Here is a 15,997-nt window from a genome sequence, read left to right as displayed (position 1 = left end):
AAGTCCAAGTGCTGTTAAGAGCAGCCGTGTGGGAGAGGGGACCCCCCCCCCCCTGGGGCTTGAACCTTTTTTGAAGACACCTGGTTGGTCAGCAACTCTTCCCCCTTTTCAGCACCAGGAGAAGCAGCTCTCAGACCACAATAATTTTCCCATATTTAGTTCAGAGAGAACGGGATTGGAGTGATGGTACATAAGGAACCACTAAGAGCATAAGGAACCACTAAGAAGAAGAGTTGGTTTTTATATGCTGACTTTCTCTACCTTTTAAGGAGAATCGAACTGGCTTACAATCTCCTTCCCTTCCTCTCCCTACAACAGACACCCTGTGAGGTAAGTGGTTGTTTATGCGTGGGTACTTTCACTCATGTTCGCCCCTGGTCTGTCTCGGCTATTCCTTGGAGTTATGCATGTTTTCCGTCCATTAGAGATGACCTCACTGCCAGCCCTTGCAATGTCCAGGTCTTCCCGTTCCTCTGTTAACCCGACCCATCTCCCCTGAGCTCGGCCTGGGTGAAATCTCCATGCATAAGGCAAAGTGCGGGGCACACAAACTTGGTTTCTCTCGCAGCCAATTACAAGGCAGCATGTCCAGAGGCGGGGACTGAAATACTTCCTGCTTCCTCGGAGCTCTTCCTGAGCAGAAGAAAATCTTTTAAAAACCAAGGCTTGGTTTTCTCCCTCCCTCTTTCAGATTGCCCCGTTTTTTATGTTCTTAAAATGCTTTTTTATGTGGCAATTGGGTTTGGGGGGGATTTTCTCTCACAGTAAGCACTACAAGTAAGCCAATTACAAAGCAGCATTTAAAGGGTTGGGACTCGATTTGAGCTTGGAGACTGCTGGTGCATAGATTCCCAACAGGAAAGTGTACGTCAGGCAAGCAACAAACCTCTGGTAAAACTCCCATGAATAATGACCATTGTGTGTGAACGACTGTCTCTAACATCTGCTTTGGTGTGAGTTGCTAAGTCTACCCTAATAGAAGCCAATACTATGACAGATTACACAAACATGGGCAATTTTATTTAATTTTCATAATTTATACATAATTCAACTATTCTTGGCACACACTTTTTTCAGTGCACTTTATATACATAGCCTTGCAGTAGTCAGTCAGCCGGCTGTAGCTAGCCATTCTGCATGATGAAGAGGGACTGCTCAGATGATCACTGAATGAACCCCTCTGGACAGCACAAGCAGAAACTTTGTGCTTAGTGGGATTGCTAGCCGGCCAGTATTCGTATTCTTGAAGGGGGCTCCAAGAGACTGAGCTTGAGGGTGGACAGTGTTGACGGATTAGTTGCCAGTGCAGTATGAAGGATATTTTCCAGTGCTGGGAGGGAAGGGATGCCTGGGTGTTTAGCCCACTGCTCATCAGGCGAGACACTGACGTTAATGTTCATTCGTCCTACCTTCTGAGCCAGCAAATGAGGAAGTTTCACATGAGCAACCCATATTTCTATAACACCAAGGCAAAATTAGAAGACGAGAGTTTTCAAGCAGGCTGGTAGGAAAAGGAGGGGGTCCCTCTGCCACTGGAAACCAGCAGTGCGTATAAAAGAAGAATATGAATAAAGAAGTGCACGCCTGGCCCTGAGATGAAAATATCAGGCTGCCTCTACAGTACACATTCTGTCACTCATGTCTGGAACAGTTTTATCTCTCACTCTCTTTCACACACTCACATTTTCCATATCAGAGAATCAGAGCTTGTTGGCCCACAATAAGGCCATAATAGTCAGCCGGCTGCTTTAGAGAGACTTTCTAAGGCTTTGTCACACAGCCATTACCTCATTGCATTATTACCACACAAAAGCAATGTTTCCTGGCCTTCACCATGGGGGCACGCCGCAGGATTGTGCTCCTGGCAAACGCAATGTGCTCCAGGATCCTTTGCCCCGTTTGACAGTGAGTTCGGTTGGCTAGATGCCACCTAGTAGGAGGAGTGGAGTGATGCCAGGAATTGCCATACTAGGCCAAATCAATGTGCCACGAAGACCGATCATCTCACTTCTAGGAAAAGCATCACTGAAAGTACGCAAGCAGCAGCTGAGCTGCTACAATTGTGCCTGTTTCCATATCGTATCATCTATCTAGCTCCAGCTTCGTTGAGCCAGAGCGTTGGCACCGGTGTGATTCTGCAGCAGGAACAATGGATTATGCTGGCTATTAGCCACAGGTAGGTCTTTCTTCTAACTGGCCAAGCAGCTGCTACAGTGCTTTCTCTTTGTGTGCTGGGAACCTGCAGGTTATCAGGTCCGCCCACGAACTACATAAAGGCAGATGGAAGACTCCTGGGGAACAGGAAAGCTTTCACACCCAGAGAACCAAGAGTACAGTAGGTGCCCCCTTCACCGCTGGTACAGCTTCATGATGCCAACCCGGTGCAAGCTCTTCCACAGCTCGGACTCCAACAGCATGTCGTGGTTGGCATAGAACACCAAGGGCTTTTTCTCGCGCTCATAATAGTGGTCGGAGAACTTCTTGTAGTTCTCTGTGATGAAGCCGTAGGCGCTGACCTGAAAGGAACCAGAGGGGAGGGGATGAGTGAGAGACAGGATTATGCCCAGCCTTGTATACCTCTAGCATGCTCATTGGCAGCACCCAACACAAAGCAAGATGCCCTGCAGCCAGCGTGGTGTAGTGGTTAAGAGCAGTAGTTTGGAGCGGTGGACTCTGATCTGGAGAACAGGGTTTGATTCCCCTCTCCTCCACATGAGTGGTTAGGGTAATCTGGTGAACTGGATTTGTTTCCCCACTCCTCCACATGAAGCCAGGTGGGTGTCCTTGGGCTAGTCACACTCTCTCAGCCCCACCTAGCTCACAGGGTGTCTGTTGTGGGGAGGGGGAGGGAAGGTGATTGTAAGCCGGTTTGATTCTTCCTTAAGTGGTAGAGAAAGTCAGCATATTAAAACCAACTCTTCTTCTTCAACTAAAAGCAGTACAAGATGGATACCAGAGTGGCTCGTGCTTCAATTTTTCATGCCTCCATGGAATGTGCGAAAAAGCAACTTGCCTGCCCTTCCCACTGTGAGAAGTGAGAGTCCTAAAAGTGTGTGGAATTGGTATGTCATGAGGGAGCTGCATATTGCTGCCACGTGATGATTATCTAGAAGAGTGTGAGAATCAACTGCAGGGCCTCATTTCAATGTTTCTGCTAAGGCAGGAAGGCCCTCAGAACATTTTCAAAATCTCGAGCCCTTGGCTTCAGAATTATCAAGTACTGGAAAGATCATTTAATAATTATTATCTTACCTGGTCACAGGTGTGCAGAGCTGTTAGAAGCATCAGGGCACCAGTGCTGGGCATGTAGAGATGCCCAAACTGAGTGTTTAGTATTTCAGATCTCAAAAACCTGCAACAGACAAAGATGTTTGTAGCAGAAACTTTATGGGTTATGGGAAAGGTTAGAAGAAAGCGTTAAAACTGGCTCTGTCAGTTGTAAGGAATGGGCTGCATAACCTGGGTGGATATCAAACTTTCCGCCTGCCTGTCTTCCTGACATGCTAGCTTTCCACATACAGGAAACCTCTGAGATAGGGGTAGTTTCGGACAATTGCTTCTTCCCAGGTGTGTTGGCAAATGGCTTAATTCTGTGATAGGACAGTACCATGTCTTGCACATGTGAACTGGCTCCCGGAAACCTTGCAGGATAAATGGGGGTTTCCAGTTCTCAAAGGCAAAGATTCTTACACACCTCATCCAAATGCACAAATTACTCCGTTTCTCCCGCACCCAGATCTTTGCCACTTCCACTAGCTCAATCCCCGCCTAAAATTCCAAGCACTGCAATCCGAGTACAGAGTAACCTCCTCACACATTCTACTTCCATAATTTATAAATACGAGTATCCTCCACTCCGGTGTGGTGTAGTGGTTAAGAGCGGTGGTTTGGAGCGGTTGAGTCTGATCTGGAGAACAGGGTTTGATTCCCCACTCCTCCACATGAGCAGCGGAGGCTAATCTGGTGAACTGGATTTGTTTCCCCACTCCTACGCATGAAGCCAGCTGGGTGACCTTGGGCAAGTCACACTCTCTCAGCCTCACCTACCTCCCAGGGTGTCTGTTGTGGGGAGGAGAAGGGAAGGTGATTGTAAGCTGGTTTGATGCTTCCTTAAGTGGCAGAGAAAGTCGGCATATAAAAACCAACTACTCGTCTTCTTAATGCAAATGGAGCCAGCATGGTGTAGTGGTTAAGAGCGGCAGACTCTAATCTGGAGAACCAGAGTTGATTCCCCGCTCCCCACATGAGTGGCAGATTCTAATCTGGAGAACAAAATTAGATTCCCCCCTCCTCCACGACAGCCTGCTGGGTGACACAGAGTTCTTTCTGAGCTCTCAGCCCCACCTACCTCCCAAGGTGTCTGTTGAGGGGAGGGGAGACTCCACTTTGAGACTCCTTTTGGTAGAAAAAAGCAGGGTATAAAAAACAACTCTTCTTCTAATACATTGTACCTGTCTAATGAGCACTTGGGTCAGATATAAACATAGACTTTGTTTAAAGGGCAAAGTATTACCTCTCGGTTAGATAGTGCAGGAATTCTGGGTGCAGCAGCTTGAACTTGCCTACAGATGCTTCAGAGCCAAAGTATTTCTGTGGTCTGCATCAAGAGATCAGACAAAAATGGCTCTCAGTCAGGAGTAATTAGACAGCTCTCCGCTGATCCCATGACTGGGGGAGAAGTTGAGAATTCAAGCTGGACAATGGCACTGTTTGTTAGGCACCTGGATGCCAGACCTTGAATAAACCAATGATAAATATATCTAGATTTCAAGGCAGGTCCCAAGACATTCTGGTACCTGAAGCAGAAGATCAAACTGAGGCCTCCTTAGGCGAAAAAAACAGGACCAATATTACTATAATATTAAATTCAAGATCTTTGTCTGAATGGCCTTTCTCTAGGTAATGATTAGTTAAAGGGGCCTCGCGTGTTTTGGAGCGTATCCTTGCCCGATGCTCCCCAATACGAAAGATCTTTTATTTTTTGCCCTGTGGCAATACAAACCTCGCCCTTACAACCAAGAAGACGTTGCTAAATTATTACACAGACACGAAATGAAATTTGTCCATTTATTTAAAACCATGACACCATTAGGTCTCAATAATGGATTTGATTTGACTTGTTAACTTTAAATGAATGCATTCATCTACACCTACAGGTGTAGGCTATCTGAGATTCGGAATTTATTTTGCGTGGGTTTTGCACTCGGCACCAGCCAAGGCAGAGCCTGAGGAACCGTGAGGGACGGCTGGTCTATTGTTGGTAAGCTGAAATACGGAATTCTTCCATTTTGAAAGTCCAATTTTTCTTATTGTATGTCATATAGATATGTTATGGCTTATTATGCATGTTGTTTTTACAGAGGTCTTTGTGCCCTATTTACTAAGTATCACGTTATTCACAAGGGAAATGTTTATCAAGGCAGAACTAATCAACTGAAGAAGCAATTCATATTGTGAAACGATCACCCATCCGGAGGTGCCATTTTGGATTGGACCTATCAACTTTATTATTATTGGACAGTACCATTGAAAGTCTATGGACTTGGACTACACTATTGTCGTACTGCACTTTAAGTTTTGTATCTCCCGACTTGTGGACTTTTTCGTTGGAACCTTATGTCATTTGACTGATTGGCATTGGACTTTGATTATTGCAGAGGAGACCTGCTGTTGAAATCTTTTTCAGTTCTTTTTCATACCTTTTCATATTATGTTTGCATTGCCAAGGTAAATTATTTACTATATATCTATTGAGCTGGTGCTGTTATTTCTTCAACTTTGTTGTATCAGCACACGTTTCTTTCCATTAGTTAGACTACCTGGAGGTTGGCAGCCCTACATATGTAACAAAGGCAAAATAAGATAACTTTCATACCCATAATTACTAATCTAAACATAATTAAAGAGCTGGAAGTATGGGAACAAATTTGAAACAAAGCAAATACTCCATAATCCTCAGAAATGTAATTTTGAGGGAACAAGATAAAGTGGTAATGTTTTAGAAGAGAGGTTGCCTGTAGGAAAAATATTTCCACTGTGTGGCTAGCTCGCCAAACTCAAGGTTGTCTCTCAGCCATGCTACCAGGATGTGGAAGCCCAGACAAATGAAAGCTGAAAAGAAAGGAGAGGGCAAAACAGTAAACCCAAGGATGCCAACCCAGAATACTTTGCATTACTATTATTCGTGCTGGATCTGTTCTAGAGCTCTTCAAGAGAGGCATGATGGTTGAAACAGCAGCAGAGGAAGCAGAAAAAGAGCAGTACTTACTTATCCCCTTTGTCGTTACCTTCTGGGACAGGGATGCCTAACACAGCAGATTTGATCATGAGGTAATCGCGTATATCGGAGGGAATGAAAATGTACCGTATGTCCTGCAGCCATGTTAAGGAGGGAAGCAAAACACAAGACAGGAATGTCAGGTTGATGGACTGTTGCATACTTCAGTTCTGATTGTGACAATGAAACATGAACGTAACTAGATTCCCAACTGATTACGGAAGATTCTTTGAACAACAGAGGTCTGTCTCCTACTTGCCCAAGCTCCGCTACCACACTCTCATTCCTACTACATTCTTTCTTTGAGATACCAAGAAAGATTGTATCAGGGGCCACTATACACACAAAGCTGCCTGCATGTTCCATTCAGAAACGTCGTGTGACAAATGCCAGAATAGCCTGAAGTACTACGTTGTCATAAGGCTGCACATATAGGGTAGAGGAAAGGAACCCTAGTAAGGCTGTGTATATACCTTGCCCTGTGGTATCCGGGTGAAGCCATATTCTGCATAAGCAATAAGAGAATTCTTCATGGTGTTTACTGTGAAACCATAAAAGGAGGTCTTTGTCCCAACATCTTCCTCAAAGCCTTTGATGACTGCCCCATTGATCCTGTGAGGAGAAAAGAGGGTCACACATTCTGAGGAATACATTGCTATTCACCAGTAGATTAGCTACATGGCACTCCTCAGTATATGACCAAGGCTCAAAGATTTTTGTTTGCCAAGTGCTAGAACAGGGATTCAAAAGATTCTGTGATCTCTGTCCTACCCTCCACTTGTGTGAATGCTGCAGTCCCACAGATGGAAATCCATCATCCCACATCAAACCATAATGAAATCATATTAGAATTAAGAAGCATGGGATTTTAATGTATTAGTGCAACCCTGTGAAAGATACAGTATCTTCTAACTCTAAACAACCCTGAAATGAATGGCCTACATCTTTCAGATTAGAGGATATTCCAAGAAGAGGACAGCCAGCCCATCGTACATGTTACTGAAGGTACAGGAATATATTTAGGGGGGAAATGCAAAGGATGGAAAAAGAAAGGCAGCTCCCTACAGAGGGACATTGTGTGTGTGTTAAGTGCCGTCAAGTCGCTTTCGACTCATGGCGACCCTATGAATGAAAGTCCTCCAAAATGTCCTATCTTTGACAGCCTTGCTCAGATCTTGCAAATTGAGGGCTGTGGCTTCCTTGATTGAAACCCCATGCTTCTTAATTCTAATATGATTTCATTATGGTTTGATTTGGGATGATGGATTTCCATCTGTGGGACTGCAGAGGGACATTACAGACAAGCAAACAGCCATGTGTAGACAAGGGCAGTCTTAGGCAAAGGGGAACAGAGGCCGCTGCCCCAGGCTCCATGCTATGAGGGGCCCCAATCACTGCACACCCCAAAGGGGGAGGAGAAGCAGGCTTGTCTGGAGCTACCCTGTCTGGGGCTCCTACCAATGCCACTTCAGGTGACGACTACCCCTCGCTTGGCCCAGCAGGGGGCTGGCAGTAGGGCGGCAGTGATTCGAGGGCCCCATTCTGAAATTTTGCCCAGGGTCCCAGAATCACAAAGACTTCCCCTGTGTGTAGTAACTAGCCAGCCTAATCTGAGGGAAAATCCTGTCCATAGCTAAACACAACGAATAAACAAGTTCTGAGAATGGCAGTAAAGCAGGTCCTTGAACATATCTAGAAGATCCACTTCTTAACTCTTTAGTGTGTCCTAAGCTCCTTGAAGAAAGGTCAGGATAAAAACGTCTTAGCCAGTCAGATATGGTCCCTTGTTTGCCTTCTAAAGATAAGGTGACCAACGTAGCATGTGTGGTATACTAAATGTGCTGACAAGACCAGCTGTTTCCTCAGAGGACTGTGAAAGGAAGGACCACTGTCAAGGATCAGCATGGTTGGCCACCTGCTAAGGCCCACAGCTCTGCAGAGATCCCCACCATTGACATTTGGAGCATCATGGGACTACGTTGTAGCAGCAGAAGATACAGAGAAGAAGAGTTGGTTTTTATATGCTGACTTTCTCTACCTTTTAAGGAGAATCAAACCACCTTACACTCTCCTTACCCTCCCCTCCCCACACTAGACATCTTGTAAGTCAGATGGGGCTGAGGGAGTTCAGAGAGAACTGTGACTACCCCAAGGTCACCCAGCTGGCTTCATGTGGAGGAGTGGGGAATCAAACCCGGTTCTCTAGATTAGAATCCACCACTCTTAACCACTATACCATGCTGCCTCTGTGTAAGAGGACCACGTTTCTGCTGCCTCCTCCAGGTACCCTTCCCCATATGGAAACAGGAGACTGCTCTTACAGTGAAGCTGTGATGGGGGTGGGGAAAGGAGCCACAAAACAACGGAAGAGGAGGAAGGGAGCTGTAATGGGGACTGTGCACAATCTTGTATCAGAGGACACACAAATATCTCCAAATGTTTCAGCATCAGTTCTCCCCCCGCCCAACAACATACACACTAGCTAATCCCCAAATGATCTTGCGTTCCTTCCCAAAGGATAGGGGTTGTCAGCCTCTGTGTACCTGAAGACAAAGTCATGAGCATCTATCTCCTTGCCTTGGCAGGATCCATTCAGAATACCCCCGTTGCCCACCACAGCACAGCGGATGCAGCTGTCGGGGGACCCAGTCATGGCAAAGAGCCTGCTGTCGGCAGAGTCATTGAGGAGCCGCACTGTGGAAGCGATCACTGCAGATCAAAGCAAATTGACGCAAGGCATTAGACCAGAGGAACCAAGAGCAAGAGGCCGTAACAATAAATAGAGGAAACCACCAATTTGGGATTAAATATGATGCAAGCACTAAGAAGCCAGGAGAAGGCCACCAAAGGCAACGTTCAGGTTAGTTTTCTCCTCAGGTTAGTTTTCTCCTCTGCGTTTTTATCAGGGGTGGAGAGAGTAGTTCTGTTAAAAACCCCAGGTATTTAATTCTGAAGAATTAAAAAAGAATCTTAAATCAAAAATCCTGTTTGGGGGGGGGGCAATTTCTAAAATGTAAAAGATTGAATCTCTGAAATTAGAAAGATTCAGAAGCTGCTGCAGGAAGGAAGGCAGCATGGTATAGCCCGATCCAGTCAGATCCTGGAAGCTCACAGGGTACATACCTGGATGGGAGACCACCAAGGAAGGCTTTGCAGAGGAAGGCAGTGGCAAACCACCTCTGCTTCTCACTTGCCTCGAAAGCCCCCTTGGTGGTGTTGCCGTAAATTGGGTGTGACTTGACGACACTTGCATATGTAGACAGAGGCTCCAGCCAATAACAGAGCTGAAAGGGTCTATTTAAATTTTCCTTTGTGCCTTCTCTTGGCTCCAGCTAGAACTCCCCACCCTTTCCTACATGGCCAGCTGCACATGACAGTCCCAAAGGAAGGCGATGGTAACCCCGTGGAGGGTTGTTTGCCAGGACACAACTTCTGTGCTCAAGTATTCTCCAGGCACCATCTCACGCACACTCCCACCCAGCGAGGGCCTTCTCCAGCGAGCGTTTCCCACGCTCTTGCATTTCTGCTTGCAATGCATCCTCCTCCCTCTCTTACAAATTTAGGACTGTTAGCCGGCCAGGCAGTCAGTCGGTGCCATTGGCAAACAAAAAAAGAGAGGGGGGTGGGGGAAGGAAGTGAGACGCTCCCCAGCTGCCAACGTCCAGCAGCAACAATGGAGCAGGTTGTGACAAAGCTTTTTTGGTTCAGGTTAATTACCACATAGACACTGGGACCTTTTATTCAGGCAAATGTCACAAGAGGTCGATACCGACATTTTCAAAGACTCCCCCCCCCCGACCTAGGTCTTTAAAGAGAAACCACATATTGGGGATGCTATTATAAAAATCACGACACTTGCAACACTGAGCATTTCTACCGAATTAAAGCGAAATGTAAAAACCCTTTTGGCTTTTGCTGCGAAGCAGATGAAGGAATCTCCCCTCGCTCTCCCTTCCGGACAGCCACGGGCCCCTGCAAGTGTGTGCGCTACAACCTTCAACCGAATGAGTGACAGGGCAGTGAGAAAACAGCCACGCAAATGACCACACCTTTTCACTTGCCATTGTGCGATGGATGAGTCCCCATGAATGGAGGAGTCCCCGTGAAGTTGGCCACATGGGCAGCTGTGGAGCCACTGGCCCATGGGAGACGTCATGTGAGGCTAAAGCAAGGACATTAATTCTGGCCACAACTGCAGGTGAGCTGTCTGGTTCCCACAGACAATGGCCATCTCCCTGGACTTCAGATTGTTTATGTGGAAGAGGAGCTGATGCTTGAACTGAATTCAGAGGCATGTGACAATTCTGACTATCAAAGTTCTGATCCATTAGGGTGAAGAGGGGACCCTGACCCTTGCTGTGGCGACCAGCCCTTCTCAACTATAAAGCTTCTCCATAAGAAGCCCTATTGACCCACTGGTTCTTGTGAATCTAAAATGTTTCTCTGACTCCAAGACAAGCTTATCTGCTGCAATACCGCATGTACGGTAATGTATGATTTAAGTGTAATTTCTGACATCTCCAGCAACAAGAAATATCTTAGATAATCCCTCGACAATGCAGAAACCTGTCAGTCTGCTTCTCTTCTGTTTTGGTAACCACTCCTTTCTGACAACGGTAGTTGAAAGTTCCTGAGAAGATAAGGAATTGCACCTCCTAATGTGATAACTTCTTGGTCTACTACTGATTAAGATGAGGTCACGGTTATGTCAGCTAGGCATTCAGATCTCTGAACAAGATCTACTACAGAAAGGAAGCGTACTTCTCTCACTGGACCATGGGAAAGTCTTCTTCCACTGAGTCAACTTAATAAGTGGGTAGAACCTGCTTGGCGTAGTGCAAGGGTGTCCAATCTTTTGGCTTCCCTGAGCCACACTGGAAGAATCATCTTGGGCCGCGCATAAAATACACTAACCCTAACAATAGTTGATTCATAATGTTTTAAGTTTACGATTTTGTGTTGGGCCACATTCATAGCCGTCCTGGGCTGCATGTGGCCTGGGGGGCACAGTTTGGACAAGCCTGGTGTAGCGTTTCATGTGTCAGACTAGGATTTGGTAGATGCAGATCTGATTTACCACCAGGGCGACATTGCCCAGTCTCGCACCCTCAGCCTAACCTCACAGGGGTGTTGTGAGGATAAAACGGTGGAGGAGAGAATGGTGTGAGCTACTTTCGTCCCCCACTGGGGAGAAAGGTGGAGTATAAATGAAATAAGGAAATAAATAAAACTTTTTTCTCCACTTTCCTGGGAACTCATTGGTTTAGCCTCCTCAGTCATGCCCCCCCCCATTGGTATGATTTCCAAAGCAAGCCTTTTGCCCAGGAAAAAAAATATTGTTGTCCTTTACAGTATCTCTATTGAAGAACAGGATTTTCACATGTACAGAAAAGAGGGCTTGAAATTTTTCACCAGCATGTTCTGAATTTCTGTCCCCTACTGTTTCCTCCTGTACCTTCAACAGAATTGCTTAATTAAAAGCTTTGCTTTGACTGTTGAATCGGCATCCAAGGAGCCTAGCTGCTTCTCCACATTATCGCTTTCAGTAAGAAAGAATGAAGGAAGTTCTTTCAGAAATAATCTAGGGGTGGGGTTGGAGGCTTAACAGGGCAGTGAATGTGTATGGTAGGAGAGAAAGGCAAGATTTCTGGGTCAAGCACAGCCTTGACTGACCACTTCTACCAAGGTGTTTTCTTTTGTGGACACAATGTTTTGAGCTTGTTGTTCAACTGGACTTTTGGTAGTCTGAATATTCTCAATAGAGACAGATCACGATGGGTAGCTGTGTTAGTCTGTCACTAGCAGTAGAAAAGAGCAAGAGTCCAGTAGCACCTTAAAGACTAACAAAATTTGTGGCAGGGCATGAGCTTTCGTGAGCCACAGCTCACTTCTTCAGATACCTTATCTTCAAACTTTGTTAGTCTTTAAGGTACTACTAGATTCTTGCTCTTTTCTACTGCTATTCTCAATGGAGTGATCCACTGAGAAACATACAGATCTCAATATACACACCAATGGATTAAACAGTAGAGAAAAATAATACTGCAGCTCCTTAAATATGTCCACCAACTGTGTGTTTTTTGATTAATAAATGTGCTTTTTATAAAAGGATATACAACACCCTTGTGTTACAAATGTTGTTCCCAGTGTCACTGAAAGGTCACAAGGAGTGGCTGGGCTCAGTTTGTAGGGGCTGTGGCTCAGTTTGTAGAGCATCTGCTTGGCATGCAGAAGGTCCCAGGTTCAATCCCCAGCATCTCCAGTTAAAGGGACTAGGCAGGTAGGTGATGTGAAAGACCTCTGCCTGAGACCCTGGAGAGCTGTTGCTGGTCTGAGTAGACAATACTGACTTTGATGGACCGAGGGTCTGATTCGGTATAAGGCAGCTTCATGTGTTCATGTGGCTCAAACTCATGTTTCTGAATGATCCCTTCCCAAGATTGGCTTTCCATTGTGTATATGTTGACAACCTGTGCTTCTGGGAACAGCCCCATGCCAGTCTTGGCTTGGGGCTAAACAATCACATCAAAGTGCATGCACCCAACAACACCCACTGAATGACAGCATCTCCCAACCATAACTGTTAACCCAACCTATTACCTCCATAGGACAACCCACGCCAGCCACAGGGGACGTTGCGTTCCTTCAGTCTGTCCCAAGTCTCTGGGGTGAAGCGCTGCTCCCACATCAGTACTGGAATGTCAAAATCAAATTGCTTCCCAAATGTGGGGTCCATCTTCACTTTGGACTTTAATGACCAGGGGCACAAACTAGACTGAGAAAGGCTCAGAGTGAGTAAAAACGAATGCAAGTAGGCGCTAGTAGCAATCCACAATTCTATGCATGGAGGACACAAAAATAATCAGCCTTCTACAAGCATAAGAAAGCCACCAGGACAACTTCTCAATTAGATATAGGGAGTCCTGATTAATCTCATACTGTTCAGACTCTCACATTCTGTAACCAGAATAATAATAAGAAGAAGAGTTGGTTTTTATATGCAGACTTTCTCTACCACTTAAGGAAGAATCAAACCGGCTTACCATCACCTTCCCTTCCCCTCCCTGCAACTGACACCTGTGAGGTAGGTGGGGCTGAGAGAGCGTGACTAGCCCAAGGTCACCCAGCTGGCTTCATGTGGAGGAGTGGGGAAACCAACCCGGTTCACCAGATTAGCCTCCACTGCTCCAAACCACTATACCATGCTGGCTCCCAATGCAAATAACTGATGTCAACTAAAGAACCCAATGTTGACAGAAGCAGACCATGCCTTTATAGTCTATGTTTCAGCTGTTGTCAAGTGGCGGCGTTCAAAACTGTACAAGGACAATGCAGAACTAGAAAGGAAGGAGAGGAACCAATGCATGGAAAAAATTAAGGTAACACTGGGGGTGGGTGAGGGAACGTCAGTGAACAGGAGCCAGAGCAATGTAGCCCACGGAAGCTTATGTGAAAATAAAAATCTGTCGGTCAAGAAGGAGCCCCAAGAACTCTGTCTGCTTTTGCTGCAACATACTAGCACATCTACCACTCGGGCTTGTGTACCTTGTGAATTCCAGAGGCATGGGATCAGCGCACCTGATGCTGAACAATGTCTCCACTAAGGAAATGTCTGTACAGGCAATGGCTGGATTCTCTAGTCTGAACTCTCCAATGGGCAATCCTGTTCTGGATTTTATTGGTTAACTCATCTTTTAGTTTGATCCTACTCAGGCATGCACAAGTACCACAACTTCTGTTTATGCTTGTGTGGCAGCTGTGTTTTGCTTGGCTTTTCCTCTTTCCTTTGCATGAGCTCTTTCCTGTATCCTACACAATGGGTTAGAGGTACAACTTGGCCGCCACAAGAAGAGAAGGCTTGTGCCAGTGTTCAGGTTATACAAGGGCAAGGCACTGGGGAATGGTCATATCAGGGTAGACCCGCCAGCAGGATTACAGACTGAAGGAGGGAGGAAACAGGTGTTGGGAGTCCAACTCTTGTCTCTCGGTTGCTCGAGTTCCAAACATAGGGGAGGGGCTGTGGCTCAGTGGTAGTGCATCTGCTTGGCATGCAGAAGGTCCCAGGTTCAATCCCTGGCATCTCCAGTCAAAGGGACTAGGCAAGTAGGTGGTGTGAAAGACCTCTGCCTGATACCCTGGAGAGCTGCTGCCGGTCTGAGTAGACAATACTGACTTTGATGGACCAAGGGTTGGGTTCAGTATACGGCAGCTTCATGTGTTCATGAAACCAGTGGCGCCAGTGATCCAAATGAAACATTCTGAATTGACATCTATGGACAGCATGTTTCTGAATACTAAGCGGTATCACAGAAACAAATGCATCACTCTCTGTACTTGGTGCATTTGCATTGGCTGTGTGAATACTCTGCCCGTGATTAAAAGCCTGCTGCCCTGATTCAGTCAGATGTCAAAGTCAGTTTCGCGTGAGCTGCGCAGATAACATCTGCCCCTTGACCAATGGTTTCACTGCCCAGATTAGAACGATCACGAGGAGTCCAGACTCGCATGCATTAGAATCCAAATGTCTGATAGAATCTGTTTAGGTGGATTTGCAGTAAGTTGTGCTTGGAATATGAAGTTTATCTGAGCTGTACTTTTCAGCTTGCAACCCCAGGCATCTTCTACAGAAAACTGTATTGTATTTATTTACTTGTACTTCTTAGGCTGCTTTTGAGCCACAAGGGCCCCCAAGCAGCTTACAATAACATCATAATAAAAATTGCATTTATTAAAAAAAGAAAAGAAATACAAAATACCCAAATACAAGCAACACTTAATCTTACTCTAAGAAAGCCTGGTAGAGTTAGATGTCTTCATGAACATTCTTTGATCTCTGCCCAATTATGCAACAACCAAAAAGTTGTCTGACAACTTCTGGTGATCGCAGAATCCACAGGATCCCATTGAATATGATAATTTCCTGAACAAATAGAGTCTATTTCAGTAATCTGTTCAACACTTAGGGGTCTGTTTCAGCAGTTCCACTTCTACCTGGCTGGATCATGAGGAACAGGGGTGTGGGAGGGATCCCTCTTCATATCTATGCGGGGTACCACTTGATACCAACTTATCTTAACATCTATGTGAAAACACTGTGTGAGGGAGTAGGGGATGAGATGTCATCAGTATGCTGTTGATACCAACTCTATTTTCCCCTTTTCTTTGATCCAGGTGTGTCAAGTGTACTTTCTGAATCGATGTCTAGGATCAGTAATGGAATGGGAAACATAATCCAGACAAAATGGAGTTGTTAATGGTGGGAGAGCCAGCTGATCTAGGAGTAGGTGGATCACCTGTTCTGGAAGGGTTCCCACTGATCCTGAAGAAGCAAGTTCACAGTTCCTGGATTCAGGATGACATCTGGGTGCTCTGGTGGCATCCATGCCAGATCTGCCTTTGATCAGCTTGGGCCAATTCACTGGTTGCACACTTTCCTAAGGACAGTCTAGCAACTGTTATATACGCACTGGTAATTTCATATACAGATTACAGAAATGTGCTCTATTTGGGGCTGCTCTTGAAGACTGTTCAGAAGCTGCAAGTGGGGAGGCCAAGGTTTATTTGCTGTAGGGTCTGTACAAGACACAGCTGGAAACAGGTGTATGTTCTGAATTGATCTTCTGATTGAAGTGGGATCAAATTATATTACAAACTAGGAATATAGTATGGCAACATTAAAAGAACTTTATAGGCTTCCAGTTACCTTCTTTGTGCTAGAAC

The 15,997-nt window shown here is 45.7% G+C and overlaps 1 protein-coding gene across 1 annotated transcript in view; it reads right to left on the bottom strand.

Annotated features, from left to right (window-relative positions):
- Positions 1 to 2,341: 2,341 nt before the first annotated feature.
- The window catches only part of ST6GALNAC2 (ST6 N-acetylgalactosaminide alpha-2,6-sialyltransferase 2), a 53,973-nt gene continuing 40,317 nt past the window's right edge, over positions 2,342 to 15,997 (bottom strand). The window contains exons 4-10 of the mRNA XM_056860079.1: positions 12,878 to 13,052; positions 8,821 to 8,986; positions 6,751 to 6,889; positions 6,269 to 6,372; positions 4,514 to 4,597; positions 3,253 to 3,352; positions 2,342 to 2,516 (exon numbers count right to left, since the gene is read on the bottom strand). Coding sequence (XP_056716057.1) covers positions 2,349 to 2,516; positions 3,253 to 3,352; positions 4,514 to 4,597; positions 6,269 to 6,372; positions 6,751 to 6,889; positions 8,821 to 8,986; positions 12,878 to 13,052 — 936 coding nt within the window. The 3' untranslated portion in view covers positions 2,342 to 2,348. The remainder of the gene's footprint in view (positions 2,517 to 3,252; positions 3,353 to 4,513; positions 4,598 to 6,268; positions 6,373 to 6,750; positions 6,890 to 8,820; positions 8,987 to 12,877; positions 13,053 to 15,997) is intronic.

This window comes from Euleptes europaea, chromosome 1 (genome assembly GCF_029931775.1).
Source record: "Euleptes europaea isolate rEulEur1 chromosome 1, rEulEur1.hap1, whole genome shotgun sequence".
Taxonomy (NCBI): Eukaryota; Metazoa; Chordata; class Lepidosauria; order Squamata; family Sphaerodactylidae; genus Euleptes; species Euleptes europaea.
This window is presented reverse-complemented; position numbering and strand designations above follow the sequence as displayed.